Consider the following 14,292-nt stretch of genomic DNA (forward strand, 5'->3'; position numbering starts at 1 on the left):
GGAGTTTGAATTTCCAACAGTGAAAGAGACGATGAAGTGAGAACTCATCTTTTCTCTGTGTGCTGCTGTAATTCCACTCTTGCACATGTACGGTCAGAGCTGTTCACTTGTAAGAGCCATGACTTACACCGTGTGGAGCCTGACCTACTTACCTACTGTAGAGTATGTCCTGGGCTAAGCATATTTCACACACAGTCCTTCAGTTCTTCTGACAACCGCTCATCCGATTGACGTCCGACTTGGAAGATGTTATGCTGAAGATCTGAGGAAGTGCTGTCTCCACTGTGAGGGTTTTGGGATAAGTTATAACCAAGAGCCTAACTGTAACTTTCCATTTACTTTTAAGTGCACTCTTCTGTCATCATGGTGACAATCACAACCATTTGATGTATCACATAGATTCTTTGTTGCTTCCACATTCCTCTAGTTATTGTAGGAACACAACATGATCTTGCAGTACACGATGAAGATGTAAGTTTTGGGTAGTACTTAGTGTCTGAAGCAGAAGAAAGCAGCAACCCAGGGATGATCATCTACTCAGACCAAGCAGTATTTTAGGAAGAGCACATTATGTACTTAGGCTCAGAGAGCATGGCCATGCTTTTTTCTTAACCTCAGACCTTCTTTGTTCTTAGCCTCAGACCACAATCTACTTAAAACTAGCCATGGTAAGAGACACTGACAGAAGAAGAAATCAATGAAAGCGATTGAGTTTTACTTTGATTTTAGGGGAAAAGGTCACTTCAGCAAACTCTTGCTTGTTTGTGATATGGAAGTAGTTTCACTCAGGATTTCTTCACTCCACCATTCCCAGCCTCCTCAGTGGAACCCTCAGGACAAACTCTGTTACTCACTTACAATAAATCCTTTGTTAATCATCTCCATTCTCTTGATCTGTGTTCACATCTTGGTCCTGAATCTGAATGGTTATATTCATCTTATACAGGAATGTTAGGTATTATTTATGCAAGCTTACCAAACAATAAATACATTGGTTCAGAGCAGCTGTCTACATGCATATGTAGGACCCAACGTAGTTGTTGCCTGATAAATAACCTTTGTTGATAAAGCTTTAAAGGCTGGAGAATTAAAAAATTTAGCATAAAGGAGGAAGATCATAATAAATGATTCAAAGGAAAATATAAAGTAATCCAAGACCAAACTGGGGGCAAAACCCTTCAAGCAAGTAAATTCTGAGGCTGAGCGAAGAGGGTCTACTGATTTTTACAGGTAATACAGACCTCAGCCAAAAGATTTACAGGCACATTTTAAATATTAGGACTTTAGATGATTTTTTTTTTTTTTTAAATGATTTGGGTGAGTGAGGGTTTAAATACTGTACATTCAATGTTTCAACCTGTTACAATATCATTTCTTTTACAAATCAAAGATCACGATTAAATGCTGTTTGGGTCATTCACAAGTACAGTCACATGCCACTGTGATCACAAATGTTAGGTGATCTTAATTTGATTTTACAGAGTTAAAATACAACACTTTTTATTTACACTAGTCCCCCAATTATTAGTCCACCAATGGTAATTGGACAAATTAGGATCTTGGTGATCTAAAAGTGCGATGATGAAAATCAGCACTTTAACCTCATAGTGATCGTTTCATTGAATCTTTGTAAAACATCTTGAATGCTTTTCTCTCCTTCCACTCGATGGACAGCTCTGACCTTCCCTCTAAGTCTTGTCTCTCTTTAGGAGCAGCTGAAAGCAACAGCTGACAGCTCACTCTCTGTTTGCCTTTGCCAGTGGATCAGCAGATTAAGTCTTCACTAGGTATTAGTCGAAAAGAACACCTTAGACCCACTAAGAAAATCATCTCAGCTCACTATTAACAATCCTCCACCAAATAACGTATAACTCATCCCCTTTAAAGACAGCAAATCTTTTATTATGTTTTTTTTTTTTTACATTTGGTTCCTTAATAAATCCTTGTGCAGGAAATTGCTGCTCATCCCATTAGAGAGCTTCAGGAAAACCCAGCAGATTGAACAAATCGTGGAGGATCCTCGTCAGCGCTGCATGATAACAACAGATAAAGGACCAAGCCTCAATTTGGGGTCCATCTCCTGGGACACAGACAAAAACCAGGCTTACATAGACTTAAAATGAAATGACATCTTTAATTTAGTCTTGTGACGTGACAATAATCCAAAAAAGGAGGTTTTCGCATGTGGTGTGTTTTGAGCTTGAAAAGTGTATTAATCTTACATTTCATTGCGTGTCTATTAGATGTGAAATTAGTGATATATGTCTTCTAATAAATAGAATAATTTAACTTTATATGTAAAATAATAAAACTCCCGTCCAAGAATAAGAAAGCATGAAACATTCTGTACCAGCAAAAATCCCAAGAGCTCTCTGGAGATGAGAGTAGTGGAAAGCAGATAACACGAGGTCGCTCCTATAATCTCAAAATCCAAATACAGACGGAACAGAAATGAGTAATAAATAACGAATTTCCTTTAGATTTAGTCTGACAAAACAAATTCAATTTAAATACACTGAATTAAAATTGAAAGAAATGAATCAAAGTCCCCCTCTAGTATCCTGCCCACTGGAGTGTGGAGCACAAAGTGGCAACAACAGGCTTGGTTTCTTAGATGAGTTAATTTTAAACATCTGGCATTCACAGAAGTCAAAAAGCTACTGTATTGACCAAAGGACTAAAGAGTATCTGCTGAAAATGAGCAGCCACACTTCTCCTAATCATCTCTGTGCACAAGCAAAAACATTTTTTTTGTTTTTTAAACCAACTTTACTTGTTATCGACCAGAAATGACATCAAATATTTGTCACACTAAGCCCTGAGTCCGTGGCATATTGCTGAGCCTAATGCTGGGGTACGAGCAGATTGTACTGATCTGGTGATTAAATCCAGGATGAACATTGGTCTTCTTTCTTCATTTCATCTTTTTCATCTTTTTTCTGACATCTCTCCCTGACATTACCTGCAAATAACCAGTATTTACTCTTCTTTTTTGACATTCTGACATTCAAACACATGACATATCATCATGAGATTTAAGATCAATGTAAAACGTTTCAACAAACATTATAAGACTTGACTGTATCATCATAATGCTTTACAATATTGCTTAAGGGTGATACTGGTGCTTTGTGTTTTTCTTACGGTCAATAAATCCCAAGAATAGACACAAAATCAACACTGTAAGGACGCGTCTTCACTTCCTCTCACTGTCCGGAAGAGAAGGAAAAGATCCTGGATACGAACATCTAGTGCATTTAGAGCCAGAGTCTGCGCAGTAGCAGTCGCTCGACGCTCAACCAATTGGGAGTCAGTCTCAGCTGTCAATCATTGCACAATTTTATAGCATCAAATGACTAAATTAAATTAAATTAACAGTTGGACATAAATCATTGTGATAAGATAGAGCTAAACTGACATAAACCATCTTTGACAAACACTTATTTGAGAAGAAGTTTGACTTTTGAGTTTGGCTCATCTCACATCTCCTACCAGGGAGGGGGTGGGATCTATGATCTGTACTGCAGCCAGCCACCAGGTGGTGATCAAGTCGCTTTGGCTTCGCTTTAAGTGAGCGGTCATTTTGTCCATCTTTATATACAGTCTGTGGCTTTAAAGGTATTTAGCCATAAAAGTGTGCACGTTTTCATGGCAATCCATCCAGTCGTTGGGATCTTTAAGATGATTGGGATTTATCCTCTGAGGACGAGGATTATCTGTCTCATGACAATCCATCCAACAGTCTTTGAATTTCAGCCTCAGTATTAAAATGACCATGTCAGGATATGATTCAACCATTTTTGCTTCGCTCAGACCCACTGAAGCCAAGTTATTATGTTCAAGCCTCCAACTACAAAATCTTTTCTGGCATTACATCAGACCAGAGTCATTGTCTTGTCATATCCAAAGGAATCCAGTTAGACTGTTGAGTGCAAAGGAGCATTTAGGCTGGATCTTTTCGTGTGATGCACAATGAGCGGGGTTAGCGGCCCAAGTGTCGTCACTTTTCTTTCCACCATGGTGAGTTAAAGACCAGGATCAGCATCCAGAGGCAGACTGGATTCCATCCCGACGCTCTGACCCAGGGCCCGGGCTGTGTTTCCCCATCACCCGCTCAAGTTTCTCCCTCAGTTTGTGGAAAGCAGGTCTTCTGCGCGGCTCCTGCTCCCAGCAAATGGTCATTAGGGAGTAAACGTCAGGAGGACAATCTTCTGGAGCCTCCATCCGATAACCTGCCTCCACTCTTTCCTTTACCTCCTTCAAAGACTGCATGACCAGGGGGCAACAAGAAAGGAGGAAGGAAGTGGGGGTAGAGAGGGAGGAGTGGAAGGTGTGGTGACATTAGCAAATAATACGATACAAGCTAAATAAACATTTTTTTAACAAATCTCATTTGTCTGGCTGCATAGCAATTACAAAAAAGGCCTCGCGATTTTGAAATCGGAGATACTAAACACACACACACACACACACACACACACACACACACACACACACACACACACACACACACACACACACACACACACACACACACACACACACACACACACACACACACAGACTTCCTCTTTGTAAATTTGTCTTCTCTGCCAGATAACAGCAGATAGCAAATTACCAGGTGCTGAGTTTAATTGAGGGCACAATAAACTTGACTCAAATGAATTAACCTGTTGAACAGACAGTGATTAGGAGATAATCATCTACATTTAAAAGGACACCACCTCCTTATGTATTGTGCAAAAGAGACGTCAAGGCCTCAATGTGCCAACTGTCCCTTCCATGCTGCCTGATCCTGCCGTCCTCGCTGAACCATTGGCCAAGACACAAATCACCTGTGGTCAGGGAGCAGGGATTACAAGACAGAGAGGAGCAAACAGGGCCCTGTTTAAGTAGCGTACTTCCTTTTCAGTCTCTCCATTACCGTTTCAACATGATCCCTGTTACGTCAACCTGTTGTCTCTTACACCAATAGTGCTCTGACCTCGGTGACACCGGTAAAGATTAAGATCCTCTTCCTACCAACACAAACAGTTTATAAAAGTAGATTAAACTACCTAAGAGCAATACGATTATTCCGACATGTTGCCCTATCACAATGTACTGTAACAGTAGAGGCTCCCCTGTGAAGTCTCTCTGATAAACCTCTCTCCTCGCTGACGCAGGACAATGATGTCAATGACCTGAAGCGATTTCCTGCTCAGACGTGCTAAGTCAATCTAGTGATGACGGCCTAGTGACCAATCTGACCACTCGGCTTGGCTGCTTTTCCACTGACACACCTTCCGTGTGATAAGACATGAATCCTGACATGACATGGTACAAGAGTTAGGTAACAAGCCTGATACTCCTTCCTGTTGCTGTGGGCTGAGAGGGGAGTCAGTTCATATTTTCATCATCATCTCTGTTCTACTAGAGTCGAGTTGTCAAAAACCAGAGGGATTAGGAGATGACTTTACTCCGCTGGCACACACAAAACAAATCAGATTATTTGGTGCCATCACAGTAACCTGAAGTTGTAACATTTCTAACAGCTGATTTGAGATCATTTTAGATTAGAATAATCATAGAAATACAGCAAGACATGCTGGAAACAAGTTTTCACTTTTTTCAATTTTATGGTCACTCCAGTTTGTCATTTGTGTTTATTTAATGTCAGATATTGAGTATTGAGTGATTCTGTAATTCATTGCCAGTGGTAACAGGTAAATCCCTGCATATCTATACACTGAAAACAAAATGGTGTCTGGCATCTTGTTACTTACTGGGGGAAAGTTGAGAGGCTGTTTTGGCCAAATCAAACTTGTTGCTGTTGAAATGTGGGAAAAATAATAATTTCAAGAAATCCAAAATATCCAAAAGCACCACTTCATTACCTGATCATTATTACTGTGACATTTCTTGAAAAATGTACATATGGTTTGCAAGTTTAACTTCGGAAAAAAAAATCTACTCTCAATTAAAATTTCTTGAAATCCAAAACATCCGAAAGACGGACATACTCATCACTGTAAATAATAATATAAAATAATACAATATTGTTGTGTTGGATGAACTGTCACCAAGGACATGCAATCAATGGTCCATATGTTCTGGTCATGTGACTCAATGTTTGAAGTGTATTCATCTATATGCAACAAAACAATATACCCTGATCCATGCATGGTGATATTTGCTGTTTCTCTAACAGGACAAACATAGCATCACTTCATACCAGTCAAATGCTGTAACATATAGTTCAGTGACAGTATTATGATTATTCCTCATCAGATAAAGGCCTGATTCTGCTCCTTTATACAGCGGATCAAACAAGTTATGTTGTCTCCTCGACTCTGATCATCACTTAAAAGACATAGAAGAAGCTGGTTTCCCTTTTTTGATCAGGTGGTGAAGTTCTTCATCTGACCTGATTTGGTTTTTCTCTTTCCCTCGAGTGCAAACATTCTGCACACACTCGTACACCCTGCACTGCGCAGCTGCTGTTGTCACCGACCCCCCTCCCTGCTTCTCTCCTTCAGTATCCCTGCGTGCCTACACAGCTGCTACAGAAACAGTCCATCACCAAACAACTGTACAGTGTGACAGGCTGCTTCTGCCACTCAAATATTATACGTAAAATACAAATGGAGTCTGTGTTTCTACAGCTGTCTAACGTTCTTGTACTTGTCTCTGCTTGTACCTTTGGAGGGGTTGTTTTGAGTCTGTTGTTATTGTGGCTATCGTAATTTGTTTTGCTGAATCGAGGAAACCTGAGTATATAAAGTGTTCAAAAAATGATTTATCATAAGTAAAACCTTGTAGATTTCATATAGGGGTGACCTCTCTCAACCTTTGTCATTCATAAGCACAGAGAGAGATTCAGCTGAGATGGGGGAGTGCAGTTTCTCAGACACATATTTGATGATGTTACACACACACACACACACACACACACACACACACACACACACACACACACACACACACACACACACACACACACACACACACACACACACACACACACACACACACACACACACGTTGCACACCAACAGTGACATATATTAGAGCTACATACCATCTTCGGGTAGGGCAGACGACCGTATGAGAAGATCTCCCACAGAAGAACACCGTAACTCCAGACATCTGACTTTGTGGAGAATTTCTGCAAGATGAGAGAAACAGTTTGTTCTTTCTGTATGTAGACACTTTATAAAAGGAACTACTTAGTAAAGGGATTGAGAGGGGGTTTTAACCTTGCAAGTATTCAAACTCTGAAATCCTGATGAAAGACAAGTTACACTAGAGAAAGATTTGCAAAGGGTCCTCACACCAACCTGGTCTTAATTCATGGATTAACACAGATTATAGGGATTTAATGAATGATTTCTTAATGGGGTTATATATATTTTAAAAAGTAATTCATGGCCACCCTTCTTTTTTGCTTCATTTTACTCTAAATTCTCTATAAACACACACATCAGGATGTAATGATATAGGTTCATATACATATACAGAATGTTAACATTATTATTATTATTAGTAGTAGCAAATCTAATGTTAATAATAATAATAATTAATAACTAATGACGGGTAAAAGAAAAGCTCTTCAAACCTCTTTCTTCAGAGCTTCGGGGGCGGTCCATTTGACCGGCAGCTTGATGTTATCTGACACCTTGAAGTCCACCTTGGTCAGACCAAAGTCGCTGACCTTGGCCACAATGTCGTCAGAGACCAGGACGTTACGAGCTGCCAAGTCTCTGTGAACCAGCTTCTTAGACTCCAGGTACTCCATCCCTTCACACACATCACTGCAGCAGCAGCACGCAAAGCCACACAAACAAGTCTCAGGTGACTTTCATGAAACACACTATTCAAACACTGTACGCTGCCCATCTGTCCACACTGTCCACACTCTGCACACAGTATGTTATTTGCTATGGAGAACACCCACAGAATCCAGATGATATTTTTTTAATTCTCGTTTGAACTCACAGTGCAAAGCCGAGCAGCTGAACTGAGGTGACAACTGAACGTCCCCTTGTCCTGAGAAAATTAACGAGGTTTCCCTGCAACACAAAATCAAACGATACAACACATCAGTAATGTTCCATAAGGGGAGTTCTCTACACACAGCAAGCTAACTTGGGGGGGCTAACTATTTGATGCTCCAGTATATCTGAATATCAGCATCAACTGCTTTCTAACTAACATATCACATAACTCCACTTTGTTTTCATGTTCAGTTACTCTACATTGTGATCTGTATTTATTGTGAGAATGTTGATATGGAGAACCCACTGATAGACATGTTAACTGTACCTTGCCCATGAGCTCTGTGACAATATGGAGCCCTTTGTGAGGAATGACGCCCAACAAACGCACCAGGTTTTTATGCTGGAGCTTCCTGGGAAACACAAATCACAATGTAAGTACAGTAATGGAAACACAGAGTTTATTGTGTTGGTTCATTCTTCACATGGTTTTGGCAGAAGCTGAATATTTCAAAGTGCTGAAATGTTCTCACGTCATAACGGTTGTCTCCTGCAGGAAGGCCTGGGCTGTGACGTCACATTTAATGGTCTTTACTGCCACCTTCTGGCCCATGTACTCTCCTTCATGCACAGCTGCGGGGACAGTGACACATTATCTACCCATCACAGATCTTAGATATGACAGCACTTTACTTCTCTAGGGAAACATGCTCTAACTCTACTTCCGCTACAAACCCTGTGAGCTACAAACCCTGTTTCTTATAAAACCAATAAGAAAACAAAATAAAAAATCTCACCACCAAACTCCCCCTCTCCAATCTTCTCCCCCAGTGTGAGCTTTGCGTTGTCCAGCAGCCATCCAGCTGTGGAGGAGAGACACATGAACAATCTAAACCTGCCTCGTTCTTTTACTTTCTCTTTTTGGTCATCGCTGTGAATATTTGATATTCTAAAAAGGGACTGCTGATGATTAATTCAAATCATTTCACGAGTAAACCCTCTCCTTGATAAAACGTTTTTGAGTCCTTCTGAGGAAAGGCACTGTTGTACCAATACCATTTTCTTTGGACACAATTATAAATATGAGACTTACTTTTGGACAGCTCTAACTCAGCTGACTTGGCTCCTTGTTTTTGTCTGGGCTTGAGAAGAGTCGTAGCAATGGAGCCTTTGTATTTCGAGTAGAACTGCAGAGACGCAAACACAACAGCAGATATTGATCACACACATCTGTGGACATGTGACACAAGTCGCTGCACAATGTGTTTTTGTTATTTTGTATAATCATTAGTATTTGTTCAAATATGACTATTGTCTATATTTATTATAGACATTCAGTTATTTATAAGATGTTTTTTTTTATTTAGAACATCTGTGATTTCCTCTCCATGTTCATACTTGTCATTAAAATGTTACCACTATTGTACATTTATTGTTTTCTCTCGCTTAAAAAAATTATCACAAGCTCATTGAATCATCGACACAGAGAGTTTGAGCTGTGCGTCAGTACCCTCAGTACTCAGGAAGCCATATGATCACTGTGGTCAGGACTGTTGCCCGATGAGGAAGCAATGAGTGTTCAACCTTAACCTAGAAAGTAAGACACGCTGTACCACACGAAAGGTGTCAAGATACTGGTCGGTGTCTCTGTAAGGCCTCTGTTTTCTAATGGTAGAAGCGTAAAAGGGCAGCAGCTGAATCGAACTAAAATAAATTGGAGTTCCTGCAGAGCGACACATTAAAGTCTGGTTTGGTACGGTCAGCCGTCTGCAGGCACAGGGACACAGAGGTTACAGGAGAACATGATTCCGCCTAAATATTGACGCGGACCGCCATTGCAACGTCTTCGCAGGAGCTTTTCGGCCACTCTGACTCAGACCTGACGCCATCTGCGGCTCGCTGATAAGGTGCTGCAGCCAACTGTGGGAAGTCGATCTCTGAACCTCACTGCAGCTGAGCTTTCAGCCCAACCCCCATGAGGTTTCCTGTTGGTGTTTTAGTCTGACATGTGGAGTTAAATTAGACACTGGTGGGGTTTAGGCCGACTAATGGCCTACAATGATCAAATATCTGTTTGTGACCCAAATTATGACATTTGTGTTAACATGAGAGTGAGCATAAGACAAGTTTCCCTACAGATGACAGTGTTTTCAGTCTGTTGGCCCAGCACTTCAGTCTCAATTTAAATATTCCACGGCTTTGGAGATCCTCCGACTTTTGTATTTTAATGAATGGATTAAATTGAATCACCAGGAAATTTGGCTCACAGATACGTTTCCTCCAGTCCTATCATGAGGGTTAATTTTCTTTTGAAAAATCTCATTAAAAATATAACATTTTATGGAATATATGTTAATCATCTGATGACCCATCACATTGCTCTTGTTCCCAGCCCCGGGTTACAATCTGCAGGCCAAGGGGATTGAACTAAATTTATCAATTGATAATTTATGCTGCTGTCCCAATTGTGAAGAGGTCAAAACCCCTGGAGCCACAGGCCACAAGGCAAACAGCTCTGCTCTCACACTAAATTCTTTATACTGCAAACTATTTTGCTTCTCTGTATACACCTTAGCCGTAAATGGATTTGTGCCTGGAATCCCTTCACTGAAGTCTGTTATATGACAGGGACTTTTTGAATAATGCACATCGAGTCCTCAGGCAATACTTTTCTTTTCTCCTCACAGATGTTGTGAACACTGCAGCTGGACTTTGTTCAAGCTTTTCTTCCACTTAATCTTCTCTCACCTCAATCATGTCGATAAGGTTGTAGAAAAACTGCGTGTTGTCGATAGTCAGCTTGTTGTCCTGATAAATCACTCGGTAGTGGACGACCGCTCCAGAGACGCTGACGCACAGGACGTAGTCGCCGGGGTGGCGGATCGACTCTCGCACCAGGAACAGGCCGTCCTCAGCTGGCTGCAGCTTACACACCGCCTCTGGACCAGAGATCTTCCCGTGGAACCAGCTGATGAAAGACAGCACAGGGTGAACCACATGAAAAAAACTCTTTGTCTCTGCAAATCATGCTGATACTGTTTCTGTTTGGGTTCACAAAAGAGTCCCAAACATTTCACAGTTGTTGTTTTTTTTTTAATCAGACAGGAGGTGATCGCATCGGACCAGTAGTTGATTTTTGTAGGGGATGACGTCGCCTTTAAACGAAAAATACAAAACATCCCTCCCACTCAATTCATCCCCTCTCAGTCACAGTGCTGCATGTTCAGATAGATAGTTCATTTGTGGGTGCTCCTAAAGAAATCACAGGATCGCCATTGTATTTGTAAAAGTTGAAACCGAATGGCGTCAAAAGTCCTTACTCTCCCTCTCCCACACAAACACACTGAGGATCTGTCAGATTCACCATCAGCATCACCAGGAGAAATCCTTCCTATGTCAGTGGCCAAAATTATATTGGTACAACAGTGCCTTAAAACATCCATAAAGATGTTGCAGTCTTTGGTAGATACCGCGTTCTCTGTTACTCTCCAAAGTAAAATTCACACCAAGTTTGGTTAAAAATGTGTTAATGTGCTGTTGAGTAATTTTTGATTCCTAGTAAAAATGAACATATCACTTACTGCACAGGACTAACCAACATTTGGCAGTTAACTCATAAAAAGGGGAAGTTTGAGTGATTTATATTCAGGGTTTGTTTGCACGTTCCAACGGCAGCCCACACAGAGTGGTCACAAGATTGGTTTTCCTGTGAGAAGCTCGAAAAAAGAAACGCGTGCAAAATTCAGAAGATGTGACGTACGGCATGAGGCTGAGGCTGGGGTTGACACGTAGAGCCTCTCTTTCACGGACACTGGTGGAGTTGATGAGCCCCTCTTTCTCTGTGGTGTTGTGTCTGGCTTTGTAAAAACCCTTCCTCTGAAAAAGAGCCATCGGTCTTATGTCATACAGTGAATCACAAAGAGTGATGAGTATGTAAATAAGTATGAACTGTGCCTTGGATTCAGTAAAGCATGACAGTACCGTGCTAATGTCCACAATAGTGAAGATGTCTCCTTTGTGATAAGCCAGTTCTCCAGGTTTGGCTTTTCTGTGGTCTCCTTTGGCCACACACTGAGTCCCAGCAGTCCAGCTCATCTGCAGAGACAATTAGGAATCAGCCCGCAACTTTATAATATATCTGAAATAAAGGCAGTCAGAATTTACAGGCTTTTTATGGTTATTAAACAACTAATTTGTAATAATCTGTAATTGTAATAGTATTTATAGAGGAAGTAAGATTAGAAACTCTTAGTCTAAGTTCACTAACTTCATTGTTAATTTCAGGCGCACCAACTTAATTTAAATCATCATTTCTATATAATATATGTTTTAAACCCACTGGTTCTGAAACTTTTTATAGGATAACCCCCCTTCAGAGGGCAAAAAAGATGACCCAGTGGTCACCACATAACTTCCCGTATCTGCCGTTCAAAATTTAAATTCTCTGGTAGAGTCATGTAACCATAACATATGTGGGCAGACCTGCTCTGCCACAAAAGAACAGGGGAACCACAGATTGAAATGACAAGGGAAGTAATTCATGAAAAAGGATCCACTCTGACTTTTAGTGAAATAAATATCTTCCAAAAACTTCCACCTGGTCACCCCCACTGATTCAAACCCAAGTGAATTGGGATTGATCATTCGTAGAAAGTTAAAGTGATGCTCACCTTCGCTAAATGTTTAGTTTTGAATTTAGACATTGGAGCTGTACCAACTATTGTACTGTAACTACTGTAGAAACTATTAGATATTTATGGACCCCCATTATAATGTAGGACCACACTGGGAAAATAATTGACAATGTAGTCCAGAGCTAGTGGGTCGACATGTTCAATTTATCTATTGGTCTTTATTCAATCAGATTATTCCCATGGAGATCAAAAACCTCAGATACAAAGAAGACCTGGCCAAGTCAGTAACACTTTCAACAGCAGAAGGAATTCAACACATTCAATAACATCAAAATGTATCATATAAAACAATTGCGCACAGACGACCTGTACGCAAGAGATTCAAGAGAACTTCAACACCAGAAACACTGACTTCCATCTCTACGCCTACACACTGATCTCGTTGTATTAAAATGACTCAAATCTAATTCCAATTATTTTATAAATCTGAACATATTGCTCAATAGAAGACTTTTTCAAATTTAGATGAAACTCAAATATGTAGCTATTGTTTTAGATCTCTAAATTCAGATCAACAGGGAAACTTTGACACCACGTAAAATCAGGGTTTTGAACCTGCTCCTACACACTGTCCTATGTTCCATGTACATACCTTTGCCATGAACAGGACAAGGGCTGGAAGATTCTGCTTGGATCACCTGTAAAGGCAAGAGGGGGGGGGGGGGGGGGGGGGGGGGGTCTATGAAAACCTCTGAATAGCATATGCTGCTGTCCACGGTGTGTGTTCCTGTCTAATGTCTGGATTTGTGCATGTGGAGCAGCTGCTGTCCAGGAAAACAAAACAACGGAAATGAAACAGGTCAATACAATAAAACAATTGAGATGTTGTGTACAGATGTTGACATGTGACAGATGTTGACATGTGTCTGACTGCTCGTGTCGCAGGGATTTAAAGTGACAAGCAGCTGAAAGCCTCCCTGACAGCTTGTTCCGTGTGGCTGCTGCTGGACATGAATGTTTCAGTACCTGCAGCTCTCTCTGTCTCTCTGTCTCTCTGTCTCTGTCTCTCTGGACAGACGCTGACAGCCTCCTCTCCTCTCCTCTCCTCTGTAAACTGCACGAAAACAAGCCCACGAGTTCAGATCCTCTCCGTTTCATTCAGCGGTGACGTGCCCTCTCCTCTTCTTCATCTGAACAAATCGACAGGAGCACAATCCAATAAATGTCACGATCCAGATGTGCCTGCAGCTGCTGCTGCTGCTGCTGCTGCTGCCGCTCGCGCGCCGGTCTCCGTCTGTCGGGGCCACTTCCTGGATATTTAGGAATATGTCATTTATATTTAATGAGGCGACGTAAGAAGTGACGCTGGTGGAGTGAGGGACTTCTCGTTCGTTGTTGGTCTCTTGACAAAGTCTAAAACGGAACAATGACACACACACGCGTGTCTCTTATGAGGAGACCACCACTGGCATAATGCATTCCCTTGCCCCTAACCTTAACCATCACGACTAAGTCTAACCCGATAACCTAAACCTAAATCTAACCTGATAACCTAAACCTAATTCTAACCCGAAAACCAAGTCTTAACCTTCATAACGTCCGCATAATGATGGTTTAGAACCAAAATTGGTCCTCATAACTATAGAAAGACAATCATGCATGCGCGCGCCCACACACACAGT

General features: G+C 41.1%; 1 protein-coding gene across 4 annotated transcripts; it reads right to left on the reverse strand.

Moving 5' to 3' along the window:
• Positions 1 to 2,114: 2,114 nt before the first annotated feature.
• Positions 2,115 to 13,966, reverse strand: matk (megakaryocyte-associated tyrosine kinase). 4 transcript variants are annotated; one of them, XM_034583422.1, is made up of 13 exons: positions 13,662 to 13,962; positions 13,263 to 13,315; positions 11,958 to 12,071; positions 11,737 to 11,852; positions 10,725 to 10,944; positions 9,070 to 9,163; positions 8,774 to 8,839; positions 8,510 to 8,609; positions 8,305 to 8,389; positions 7,978 to 8,051; positions 7,598 to 7,793; positions 7,061 to 7,147; positions 2,115 to 4,266 (listed from the first exon to the last, which is right to left on the reverse strand). In XM_034583422.1, exons 2-13 carry the CDS (start codon positions 13,269 to 13,271, stop codon positions 4,039 to 4,041), a joined length of 1,389 nt encoding a protein of 462 aa, XP_034439313.1. In that variant the 5' UTR covers positions 13,272 to 13,315; positions 13,662 to 13,962; the 3' UTR covers positions 2,115 to 4,038. The 4 variants fall into 4 exon arrangements, with proteins under 4 accessions (XP_034439313.1, XP_034439312.1, XP_034439314.1 ...); XM_034583421.1 differs by having other exon boundaries at positions 13,263 to 13,308; positions 13,637 to 13,961; XM_034583424.1 differs by lacking the exon at positions 2,115 to 4,266 and adding an exon at positions 5,644 to 6,909 and having other exon boundaries at positions 6,989 to 7,147; positions 13,263 to 13,308; positions 13,637 to 13,966.
• Positions 13,967 to 14,292: the final 326 nt, after the last annotated feature.

This window comes from Hippoglossus hippoglossus, chromosome 4, assembly GCF_009819705.1.
Source record: "Hippoglossus hippoglossus isolate fHipHip1 chromosome 4, fHipHip1.pri, whole genome shotgun sequence".
Classification (NCBI taxonomy): Eukaryota; Metazoa; Chordata; class Actinopteri; order Pleuronectiformes; family Pleuronectidae; genus Hippoglossus; species Hippoglossus hippoglossus.

Excerpts from the sequence above, each read along its gene's own strand:
- matk (XM_034583422.1), bottom strand. Across the intron at positions 8,610-8,773 it reads TGGAGAGGGGGAGTTTGGTG|CTGTGCATGAAGGAGAGTAC; the intron begins GTGAGATTTTTT and ends CTGTCCCCGCAG. Across the intron at positions 8,052-8,304 it reads TCACAGAGCTCATGGGCAAG|GGAAACCTCGTTAATTTTCT; the intron begins GTACAGTTAACA and ends TTTGTGTTGCAG.